Source organism: Nerophis ophidion, linkage group LG19, assembly GCF_033978795.1.
Source record: "Nerophis ophidion isolate RoL-2023_Sa linkage group LG19, RoL_Noph_v1.0, whole genome shotgun sequence".
Lineage (NCBI taxonomy): Eukaryota > Metazoa > Chordata > Actinopteri > Syngnathiformes > Syngnathidae > Nerophis > Nerophis ophidion.
The window spans coordinates 11,129,600-11,141,822 of record NC_084629.1 but is presented as its reverse complement, the minus strand read 5'-3'; the positions used below and the strand labels follow the sequence as shown (position 1 = coordinate 11,141,822).

The 12,223-nt window shown below is 38.0% G+C and overlaps 1 protein-coding gene across 2 annotated transcripts in view; it reads right to left on the bottom strand.

The window, feature by feature from the left end:
* LOC133537954 (vang-like protein 1) overlaps positions 1-12,223 on the bottom strand; it is a 73,648-nt gene that overhangs the window by 43,805 nt on the left and 17,620 nt on the right. For both annotated transcript variants that reach the window (XM_061879143.1, XM_061879144.1), the window contains exon 2: positions 5,024-5,240. In XM_061879143.1, coding sequence (XP_061735127.1) covers positions 5,024-5,085 — 62 coding nt within the window. In that variant the 5' untranslated portion in view covers positions 5,086-5,240. The remainder of the gene's footprint in view (positions 1-5,023; positions 5,241-12,223) is intronic.

Here is a 12,223-nt window from a genome sequence, read left to right as displayed (position 1 = left end):
CCTATACCAATATTTTGGTACCGGTACCAAAATTATTTCGATACTTTTCTAAATAAAGGGGACCGCAAAAAATTGCATTATCGGCTTTATTTTAACAAAAAATCTTACTGTACATTAAACATATGTTTCTTATTGCAAGTCCATCCATCCATTTTTCTACCGCTTGTCCCGTTAGGGGCCGCGGGGGTGCTGGAGCATTGAATTATTGGCTTTATTTTAACAAAAAAACGTTACTGTACATTAAACATATGTTTCTTATTGCAAATTTGTTCTTTAAATAAAATAGTGAACATACAAGACAACTTGTCTTTTATTAGTAAGTAAGCAAACAAAGGCTCCTAATTTAGCTGCTGACATATGCAGTAACATATTGTGTCACTTTTCATTCTATTATTTTACTAACATTATTAAGGACAAGTGGTAGAAAATAAATGATTAATCTACTTGTTAATTTACGGTTAATAGGTGCTTATGTTCTCTTTTAACATGTTCTAGCTAAATTTTAGTTACAATGTAATAATCACTTATTCTTTTGTTGTTTGATACTTTACAATAGTTTTGGATGATACCAAAAATTTGGGTATCAATCCGATACCAAGTCGTTACAGGATCATACATTGGTCAAATTCAAAGTCCTCATGTGTCCTGGGACATATTTTCTGAGTTTATAAACATAATATAAAAAAAAAAGAAAAAAAAGATGATGTTGTGATGCCAAACAATATCGATTGTAATCTTGGTAGTATCGACTAAATACGCTACTGTATTTGGTATCATTAGAGTGCATGTTAGGTGTAGAACCACTTACTATGTTTCCATGCGCTAAATTAGTCTGATTTCTCAAATGGTTAGTTTTTTTGTATTGTCACACCTGCAGTCGTCGTCAAATGTCAAGGCTGTCTTGAGTTTCCAATAATTTCTTACTACTCTTATTTTTTTGTGATAGAGTGATTGTTTGTATGTCACACAAAAAAACATTCATGAAGTTTTTTTTTTTTTATGAATGTATGATGGGTCTACTGAAAATGTCACCAAATGTGCTGGGTCAAAAGTATACACACAGCAATGTTAATATTTGGTTACATGTCCCTTGGCAAGTTACACTGCAATAAGGCGCTTATGGTAGCCATCCACAAGCTTCTGGTTGAATTTTTGACCACTCCTTTTGACAAAATTTGGTGCAGGTCAGCTAAATCTGTTGGTTTTCTGACATGGACTTGTTTCCTCAGCATTGTCCACACGTTTATGTCAGGACTTAGGGAATGCCATTCTAAAACTTTAATTGTAGCCTAATTTAGCTATTCCTTTACCACTTCTGACGTGTGTTTGGGGTCATTGTCCTGTTGGAACACCCAACTGCACCCAAGACCCAACCTCCTGGCTGATGATTTTAGGTTGTCCTGAAGAATTTGGAGGTAATCCTCCCTTTTCCTTGTCCCATTTACTCTCCATAAAGCACCAGTTTCATTGGCAACAAAACAGGCCTAGAGCATAATAATAATGGCCTTCCCAAATTCCTGACTTAATGTGGACAATTCTGAAGAAACAAATCAGAAAACCAACACATTTTGCTGAACTGCACCAATTTTGTCGAGAGGAGTGGTCAAATATTCAACCAGAAGCTTGTGGATGGCTAACAAAAGCGCCTTATTGCAGTGAAATATGCCAAGGGACATGTAACCAAATATTAACATTGCTGTATGTATACTTTTGACCAAGCTGATTTGGTCACATTTTCAGTAGACCCCTAAAAGAATCAAACTTCATGAATGTTTATTGTGACCAAGTATGTGCTCCAATCACTCTATCACAAAAAAAAATAAGAGTTGTAGAAATTATTGGAAACTCATGACAGCCATGACATTATGTTCTTTACAAGTGTATGTTAACTTTTGACCACGCCTGTATGTGTGAAGTCTACATGCACTTTCTCTAGTGCAACTAATACGCCATTTACATTTAATTTTAGCGTGGATAAATTATTTCCTTTTCCGGTAGTCCGGGAACCCTTACAACTGGTTTTAAGTGATGTCCGCTGTAATACTGGCACAGATTACAAATATTACGTCTCTAATGGATATGCTGATGTTGAATAACAGACAGCATCAATAAAAGATCTTGGATTGCGCTACGAACACGACGCTACTACGAAGAATGTATCGGGTGGATGTCAATGGTAAATGGGTTATACTTGAATTGCCATGTTGTACCTTCAAAACACTCAAAGTGCTTTGACACTCTTTCCACATTCTCCCATACTGATGGCGGGAGCTGCCATGCCAGGTGCTAACCACTACAAAGTGCTACTCAGCACTAAAATCGGTAGGTTGAGAGTTCAAACCCCGGCAGAGTCATACCAAAGACTATAAAAATGGGACCCCTTACCTCCCTGCTTGGCACTCAGCATCAAGGGTTGGAATTTGGGGGTTAATTCACCAAAAATGATTCCTGGGCGCGGCCACAGCTGCTGCTCACTGCTCCCCTCACCTCCCAGGGGGTTAACAAGGGGATGGGTCAAATGCAGAGGACAAATTTCACCACACCTAGTGTGTGTGTGTGACAATCATTGATACTTTAACTTTTAACTTTAACCACGACCCATCAGGAGCAAAGGTGAGGTTTCTTGCTCAAGGACACAACGGACTTGACTAGGTTGGTATAGGTTGGGGATCGAACCAGGAACCCTCAGGTTGGTGGCACGGCCACTCTCCCAACCGCACCACACCGTAGGAAGGAATTTTCGGACGAAGAATCATGGAAACGTTTGTGTACACTTTATTATTCGCCTTTAATATACCTGCTTGATTATCTTTCACCTAATACGTATTTCATTCGGGAGTCCTAATTAAGTTGGCATTTTACATTTCCTACCTTCTAAAATAAATATGCATTTTTTTTTTTCTACCATCGATGTACTTAAACGTTTTTTCTTGCCCTGTTGTGGGCCGAGAATACACTGCAAAAAGTCAGTTTTCAAAAATAAGAAAAAAAAATTAGGGGTACTTATTTGAACTAAGCAAATTGATCTGCCAATAGAACAAGAAAAGTTGGCTTGTCAAGACTTTCTAAAACAAGTAAAATTAGCTAACCTCAATGAACCCAAAAATACCTTAAAATAAGTATATTCTCACTAATAACTCTACAACTATGAGTACGTATTTTCCATTGTTTCATTGAAAATAAAACAGCGAAGTTCATTTCTCCCATTCAAAGGCAAAACCTAGTAACTCACTTCTATCTGATTTTGAGGAAACAAAGGAAAACCAATCTATCTTGATGCTGTCTTACAAAGATCTACAAAGTCATCAAACGTATAGATGGTTTCTTGAGCTTTCATTCTCTTGCCGATTGAGCCATGGATTGAATCTGCTCTCATTAACGTGTGCCCTTTCTCCAGATATTTTATTACGCAGAATGGCCCCATTCTGCGTTTGCACATTGGGCAAGAGCCGTGTACAGCGTCCAGTTTTTATTTTGGACCTCCACAGTTATCTGCCCAAAAGAGTATGCAAGGGGAAGAATCAAGAACAATACATTTAATGAAGGTGCTTGCAACGTCCTGGGCCAATCTTCCAAATATCCCCTCGTGCCATAATATCACATAATCAGGTTGTCCGTCGGCCCCCATTCGTGCAAATGTCTCATTAAAGACAATAAGGCGACTGACAAAGAAGCTCCAATTGGACCCTTGAGATACTAGGTTTTTCTGTTGTATCTAAGCGGTTATGTGGTAGTTGCTAGGTCCTGCCATGCGCGTAACAGCTTACTTACGGAACAAATTACAATATCGCATACACTAATGGAAAGCATATCACCTTGGAACTCCAAAATTATTATCAGCTCAGTTTTGACCAACATTGAGTTACTGGGTTTTGCCTTTGGACAGGAGAATTGGCTGTCATTTGTTTTAATATGAGACACAATGTCAAGGTCATGATTTTTTTTTTTACATGCTTGAAATAAGAAATTATTTCTTTAAAAAAGTAGTTTTATGCTTGTGAGTGTTGATGACACAGCTCTGCAACAGTTAATATTCTAGTTCCAAGCATGTTTTACTCAATAAAGGTCATAAAATCTAATGCAACAAGCTGTAATATCATACTGAGATAATGTAGGACCAAAACCCTTAAAACAAGTAAAACACTCAAACATAAAATCTGCTTAGTGAGAAGAATTATCTTATCAGACAGAAAATAAACATATCACCCTTATTTGAGATATTTAATCTTACTTAGATTTCACTTTTGCAGTGTACCGTTGTGGCTTGTGGAGCTCTTTGAGACATTTGTGACTAAGGGCTACATAATTAAACTTTAATTGATGATTGATTGATTGATTCTAATTTGAGAAGCAAATAAAAAGTGAAGTGTGAGGTGAATTATATTGATATAGCGCTTTTTCTCTAGTGACTCAAAGCGCTTTACATAGTGAAACCCAATATCTAAGTTTTACATTCAAACCAGTGTGGGTGGCACTGGGAGCAGGTGGGTAAAGTGTCTTGCCCAAGGACACAACGGCAGTGACCAGGATGGCGGAAGCAGGAATCGAACCTGCAACTGTCAAGTTCTACCAACCGAGCTATACCACCCCAGTGTCATCTTCCTTACAATTATTGCTACGTTTTTATTAAATGGTATCTGCTTTCGGGTTGTACCCTACGTGCTGAAACTGGTGATACGAAGGGTCCTCTACGGCCACACACATCATTGAGCTTTGGTTTCCAATCACATAATCCAGGTGTGTTAGTCCGACTTTCTAAAAACTGAACACGATCGTTTTAAGGTGTTTCAATGCTCTGTCGGAGGCCTGTTTATAGCCGAACTATTTGAGGAATTGTACTAATTACTGCATGGACACGTACTGACCGATGTAGTTCGTTGTACAAGGTTAAGCAAATAATTAAATCATTGAAAAACAGTTATCTCATTCGTCCCTACATCACATGATCCTTGACCCTATGCTACGACGAACTGAACACAACAAAGAGAAATAACACAAAAAAAGTGTCGGACAAGAAACTTACCCGTGTCGGTTGGACCTCCCCGAGCGGCTGGAGTAGCCCGAGTGGGTCGACTCTGTGTCCATTCCGGCGGGTTGTCTTTGTGGAAGGGGATAAGAGGGCTGTAAACGCCTTGGTGAGGACCGGGGCGGTTGCTATGGAAACAGGCCTACAAAAGACCTCAGGAATCCACAGCCAGTGAGCTACGACCTTGTAGAACTTCTTTGGCAACCACGATGACCTGAAACATGGACACACACAACACAATTAAAATTCTGCTTTTATGTCAAGCGGAATTTTGAATGATGTTATAAGTCTATCTTCTTCCTCACTTTGGCGGTTCCCCTGTTTTAATGACGTCAGTAACTCTCCCTCTGGCGAGCCCCTGGCCTGAGTGAGCCTGCCCCCGTCTATATGCCCACCACTTCACAGAGCACAGATTTGTATTAAATAAAGAGGCTTCGCCACACATCTTAAAATAAAGCTCTGCCAATTATCCGTCAGTCAGCTACGCAAGTAAAGGTTTACAGCATGGGTGTCGAACTCTGGCCCGCGGGCCAAACCTGGCCCGCCGTGTAATTTAATTTGGCCCTTGAGGCAATAGCAATTTAGCATTAGAGCTGGCCCGCCGGTGTTATACAGCATCGGTGCCGCTGTAACACCGCATTCACCGCTAATACTCATACTTGCCAACCCTCCTAATTTTCCCGGTAGACTCCCGAAGTTCAGTGCCCCTCTTGAAAATCTCCTGGGGCAACCATTCTCACGAATTTCTACTGATTTCCACCTGGACAACTATATTGGGGGCGTGAATTTAAGGCACTGCCTTTAGCGTTCTCTACAACCTGTCGTCACGTCCGCTTTTCCGCCATACTAACAGCGTGTCACATAATATTTGTGGCTTTTACATACACACACATGCACAAGTGAATGCAATTCATACTTGGTCAACAGCCATACAGGTCACACTGAGGGTGGCCGTATAAACAACTTTAGCACTGTTGCAAATATGCGCCACACTGTGAACCCACACCAAACAAGAATGACAAACACATTTCGGGTGAACATCCGCACCGTACCACAACAGAACAAATACCCAGAACCCTTTGCAGCACTAACTCTTCCGGGAAACTTACAGCAAACTGACCAATAATTAACGTTTTATTCATGCATTTTCTCTCGCTACTTCAAGGCTTGAATGTTTGGTTCATTCATTATTTTATTTTCAAATTTATTACTAGCCTGTGGAAATTTTTTTATATTTACCTCAGAAGATTGCAAATAGAAAAACAGGCATACCATTTTTATTTAAATTTTATTTGATATGCCATTGATATTTTTTTAATTATTATTATTATTGTTTGAAACTGGATTTTGCATGTCACTAAAGTTATATAAGCCTTGCTTGTTCAATATTTAATGCAAAACTTGTTTGGTTCCCTATTAAAAGGTTAATTTGTTCAACCTTGGCCCACGGCTTTGTTCCGTTTAAAATTTTGGCCCACTCTGTATTTGAGTTTGACACCCCTGGTTTACAGGGAGGAGAGAAGAAAATGTCAGCACAAGCTCATCTCCTCCATTACAAGAGAAGTCTGAATAATACGTTTTTTGATCAGAATGTCAACATGTGAGGACAGAATGTTAAATCAATTACAGATGTGGAACGCTCTTGCCAGGTGCTTTGATATGAGATATTACTTGATTTGGTTTTTTGTGTATCGATTATTTTAACTTGTCCTAAGTGATGTTCAAGGGTTGCCTGCCCCTAGTGTTCAAAGTCAGTCACTACCAAAACTGACTGATTCGTGCTGCAGTCTAGTCTATGTCCACAGAGTTTGGAGACCCGTAATTAGTAAGCACGAGAGGTACACATTTTTAAGGCAATCATAAAGTAAATAAAATAAAATAAGTCAGTTTGTTTATTTCAAACAGGTAAACAATATTACACAATAAAACAGGAAATATTTACAGTGGCACACAAACATGTCCAATAAGAAATTAGAAGAAACAAAGCTTATTTAAAGCTAACTCATTCTGTATTTCACAGCTATTATTAATACTTTTGTTCACTTCCTGTATTCAATCTTTAACATAAATATATACATACATTACAATGATAAATTCACATTAATAAAAGGTTATCAAAGAGTTATAATCCACATGAACATATTGCATGGATATATATTTATCCTCATTTGTTAAGAAAAAATATTGTATGTTATTAAGTAATAAGTTATTGTTTGCCTTATGCATGATTTTAGCTGTTTGTAGCTGTACCAGATCAACTGAATGTCACTATTTCTATTTTCATAAATATGTATTATCTATCATTCCAACTGACAACTTTGTAAGACAGTTAGTGACTGGAGTGTACATTAACCATTATTTCCCCATATTTCTTCACATTAACTTAGATATGGTAAAACTAGCGAACAATAAATGATAGGGATACATTTTTTGTTTACAACATATTTGGCTTTATTCATTATGGAAATATTCCTTGGTACATTATGTTGTACGTTTTTGAGGTTTGGTCATTTATTATAACACCAACAAATTTAATTTCCTACCTCCTATCGATATTTATTTGTTATTTGTTTTTTAAAATCTTTTGTGGAATTACTGAATAACATTATTTACATTTTTACTTAAGTTTAGTCAATTTTGTCAAACAATTGTTTTATTTATTTCTCCTGTGTTCTCTACGGAACTAAATGCAGTAGTAGCATCTGAAAATAAGGCTGCACCTAACGTTTATTTTGATAGTCGATTAGTCAACGATTATGTTAATAATTAGTCCATTGAGTTGAGTTGAGTTTTTGTTTATTTCGAACATGCACACATACAACATGACACATCACACTTTCTAGTTTCTCTACTCAACATGTTTGAAAAGGAGTAGGAAGAAGCAGAGCTTATTCAATCCTATCCCTTTTCCTTTACAATGCAGTTGCTAAAACTTTTGTGCACTTCCTGTTCTAAATTTATTCACAATATACTCCATAAGTAATAACTAGAAATATAATTAAATGATAATTGGTGAAGTAAGTTATATTTCATATGGTGAGATGAGTAAGATTATCTAGAAAATGAATGGATGGATGAGATAAATTCAGAATGTTTATCAGGGTTCTTCTTTGTAGTTTGTAAACACTTTAAGTTTGAAGAGTTTCTTGAAGTGGATCATATTAGTACTTTGTTTGATTTCTGTGCTTAATCCATTCCATAATTTAATTCCACATACTGATATACTGAAGGTCTTAAGTGTTGTACGTGCGTACACGTTTTAGATCACATTTATCTCTAAGATTATATTTCTCCTCTTTTGTTGAGAAGAATTGTTGTATATTCTTGGGTAGCAGAGGATAAAGGATAAAGAAACCGATGTCATCTGTGATAGAATGAAGAACAAAAAGGAGCAACAGAAAATCAAGGACTCCACCAAGGACAAGATATGGCCAAAGAGCCAAAGTTTAAGGAGAAATCAAAAGCCGATAAAGGTGAGCAGAAAGATGATAAACATCTCAAAATGGACAAAGAGAAGACCGCCAAGGAGGAGACATTTAAAAAGGACAAAGTTCAGAAGGACGAATCATAGTACGAAAGCTATGACGTCAACAACCGTTTGCTTAACCTGGATGACACTAAGCTCAGCGCCTCAGATGACCGGCATCATGACAGACGGATGCAAGCAAGACCATGGAACAAGGAAACGCATAACAAGGCCATGGACCATGCAACAAAGAAAGCAAAACCAGGGCTGGATCGAGCAGTCCACTCTAGTCAGACAGCAAAGAAAACCAGCCTAGGATTGTGACAGTGGTGAGGCAGGGGCAAATAGTGCTGGACTTAAAGGAACTCATGGATTATGGGCCGAACTGTAAAGACATTTCCAGATGCCAAAGGATCCGTGAGAAGTATTTTGTTTAAAACCAAGACCAATGACCAATAAAAGCTCTGCCTGCTAATAGAGGCAGCTTGATGGACTGAAGGGGGATTCGGTGCTCGAGCCTTGATGACTCGATGACCGCTTCAGATATGACTATGGACTTTGAGACTTGACTAGTAACTCAAGTAACTCAATTAATCTTGAATTTGAAGAACATAATTGTTTGGATTGTATTATTCTATTATGGCTCCTTTGAATATTATTATTTATGTAATTGTTTTTGCTTAAGCCCACAATTAGGGGCCGGGATGTTGGAGTCTATCTAGGGGTGTATTTGTATTGAACCGTTTCGGTGTGGGGGTATCGGTTTGCCACGCGGGCGTACCGAACAATTTCGGAAGCAGAAGTCTTCACAAGCTGCTCTGCTTTCTGCCTCTGTCTCTGCTTCATTGTCCTGCCTACACAACCATCTTATTGGTTACATACAAAGCCAATCAGCAGTGCGTATTCAGAGCGATGTAACAGCCAATCAGCAGTGCGTATTCAGACTTCAGAACGATGTACTCAATGCTTTAGCGTCGAGCAGATATTCGTCTAGCAGGGGAGCAGCGCACTCTACCCAAATTATAAAAAACACTTCCCAGTCACAACTATTACAAACATCACTATGAGCCCGTTGACCTTCTAGAAACTTCAGCTGCAGCTCAGCTCGCTCACAGTATAGGCTTGAGATGAAGGCTAATTAGCTTTTAGCCTAATGTTAGCTCATTTTTCTGTGTGTGTGTGTGAGAGTGTGCGTGCGTGCGTGTGTGTGTGTGTGTGTGTGTGTGTGTGTGTTAGGGGCAGCAAAGCCCTGTCTGTTATTTCATTGAACTCCATTGTGTTTAGGGATGAATAGTCTCTCCTTTTGCAATTGTACTATTTTTTGTTACATTAATCATTAGTAATTTAGCAGCCTAGTTTGGAATAGCAGAGTCCCTGCTATCACATGTTGATAAAAATACAACATTTACATAATAAACGTCAACTACAGGCTTCCCAAATGCTGAAATAAATTAAGCATGATGAGTTGACATTAAACCGTTTCAATGGAAACGGTTTAATTTTAAACTTTTTATATGTAGAAGAAAGGTTTTTTCATTTTATTTAATCAAAGCAACAATTTGAGGCAGTTTAATGTGGATTAACGTGGGCAGAATTATTATAGTGTTCCCAATGTTAAAAGGATAAAGCCATTGTTTAAAAATTTGGTAAATAAATAACCAAAAAATTTATATTTTGTTGATTTCTTACTGTACCGAAAATTAACCGAACCGTGACCTCTAAACCGAGGTATGTACCGAACCGAAATTTTTGTGTACCGTTACACCTCTAAGTTTATCTATATTATTTATTTATTAATTGTTTTGACAATCTAATCCAATAATGCCAATAATGATGTTGATTAATTATTGGATGTTTTAGATGAATAATGATTGATTGATTGTGTTCAGCTGCTCACGCTCCTCCTGCTGAGCCACTTCCTCCTCCTATGATTAAGAAGACAGGACAGCTGGGCGCTCCCTTTGTCTGTCTGTCATGCTGAAGGACTGAGGAGTGAAATAGTTTGTTTACCACTAAATAAGTTATTTTGATTAAGTAGAAAGTAAACCACGGAGAATATTTTTTGTTTGTGAAAATAAATGATCAACATTTTGAATCTAGAAATATCACCGCGAGTGCTTATTAAGACATTTAGTGAGTCATAAACCTCCTCCTCAGGGCTACTCGGTTATCTTTATTTTTTTCGAACTTTTTGGAACGCCAAAGTAGCCGTAACAGAAGGTTTTAAGTGTTGTACGTGTGTACACATGTTTTAGATTACATTTCTCTCTAAGATTATATTTCTCCTCTTTTGTTGAGAAGAATTGTTGTATATTCTTGGGTAGCAGATTGTAGTTGGCTTTGTGTATAATTTAAGCTGTTTGCAACTTCACTATGTCATGGAATTTCAGTAGTTTCGATTCAATGAATAAAAGGTTTTGTATGTTCTCCATCCATCCATCCATTTTCTACCGCTTATTCCCTTTTTTGGGGTCGCGGGGAGCGCTGGCGCCTATCTCAGCTACAATCGGGCGGAAGGCGGGGTACACCCTGGACAAGTTGCCACCTCATCGCAGGGCTGTATGTTCTCCATGAATTGATTAACATGGACCCCGACTTAAACAAGTTGAAAATATTTTTCGGGTGTTACCATTTAGTGGTCAATTGTACGGAATATGTACTGTACTGTGCAACCTAGTAAAAAAAGTTTCAATCAATCCATATCCAACATTATGTATTATTCTAAAAATTATTTTTTGTCGCCATTAGTCGGATAATAATGCCAACATATATTTAATGGCTCTAATTTTTCGATCAACTTCTAAATACATCTTAAATTATTCTAAGCATGTGCTTAGAAACAACAAAAAATGACAGATAAATATGTATTTTTACTGTAACTGTGCTGCTCATTCAGCTGTTACAAAAATGTAAATGACTATTAAGTGTCCATTTAAAAGAAAGAAAAGGCAAATTGCTAAAAAAAAAAAAACACCAAAAAACAATTAACCTTATCCACATATTTAAAATTTGTTTTAAAATAGCAGCAATGACAACAAATGACAAAATGCAAAATATAACTTCCTCAAAAAGGCATTTTGTGATGATATTTAAAAAGCTGCACACTGGTATATTGAGTATTGATTAACTCCTGGCCGTTTAAGCACCGCATTAGACTCAATATGTAGAATGATATATTTGATTAATTCCTAAAATATTGGCTATTTAGTAGATTGTATGTTTATGTTATGATACCTCTGCGTTGGTGCCTGTCTGTCTCTGAACGTGTTTGTGCACGCACACGGTTCGCGTTTTGTTATTGTGCCCTTTTTACGCCATTGGTTGGGAGGAATCCTCACTCCAGATGTCCGACATCATGTATGCGCTCTAAATGCTCACGTATCACAGATGTACTGACATGATAACAAGGTCCGCTTTGCAAAATGAGCAAGTTATTTATGTTTTTAACAAGAATAAAAGGAGATACAACAATTTTGGTCCTAGTATTGACCCCTGGGGCACACCAGGTCCCGACGCATGCGCAGTCCCGCATGTCTTTTACTGCACGGACACGCACCTGCTCGCTCTGGCTGCATTGCGGACACGCACCGGCAGGGCTGCAGGCGATCAGTAATCAGCGTTCCTGGGACTGATGAAGGCAAGCAGTACAAAGACCAGCGGACTTGAAGATCCTGCGCCGGAACGTAGTTAACTCCTCGTAGTAAGCATCCAGTCTCTGGCGTACCTGATCT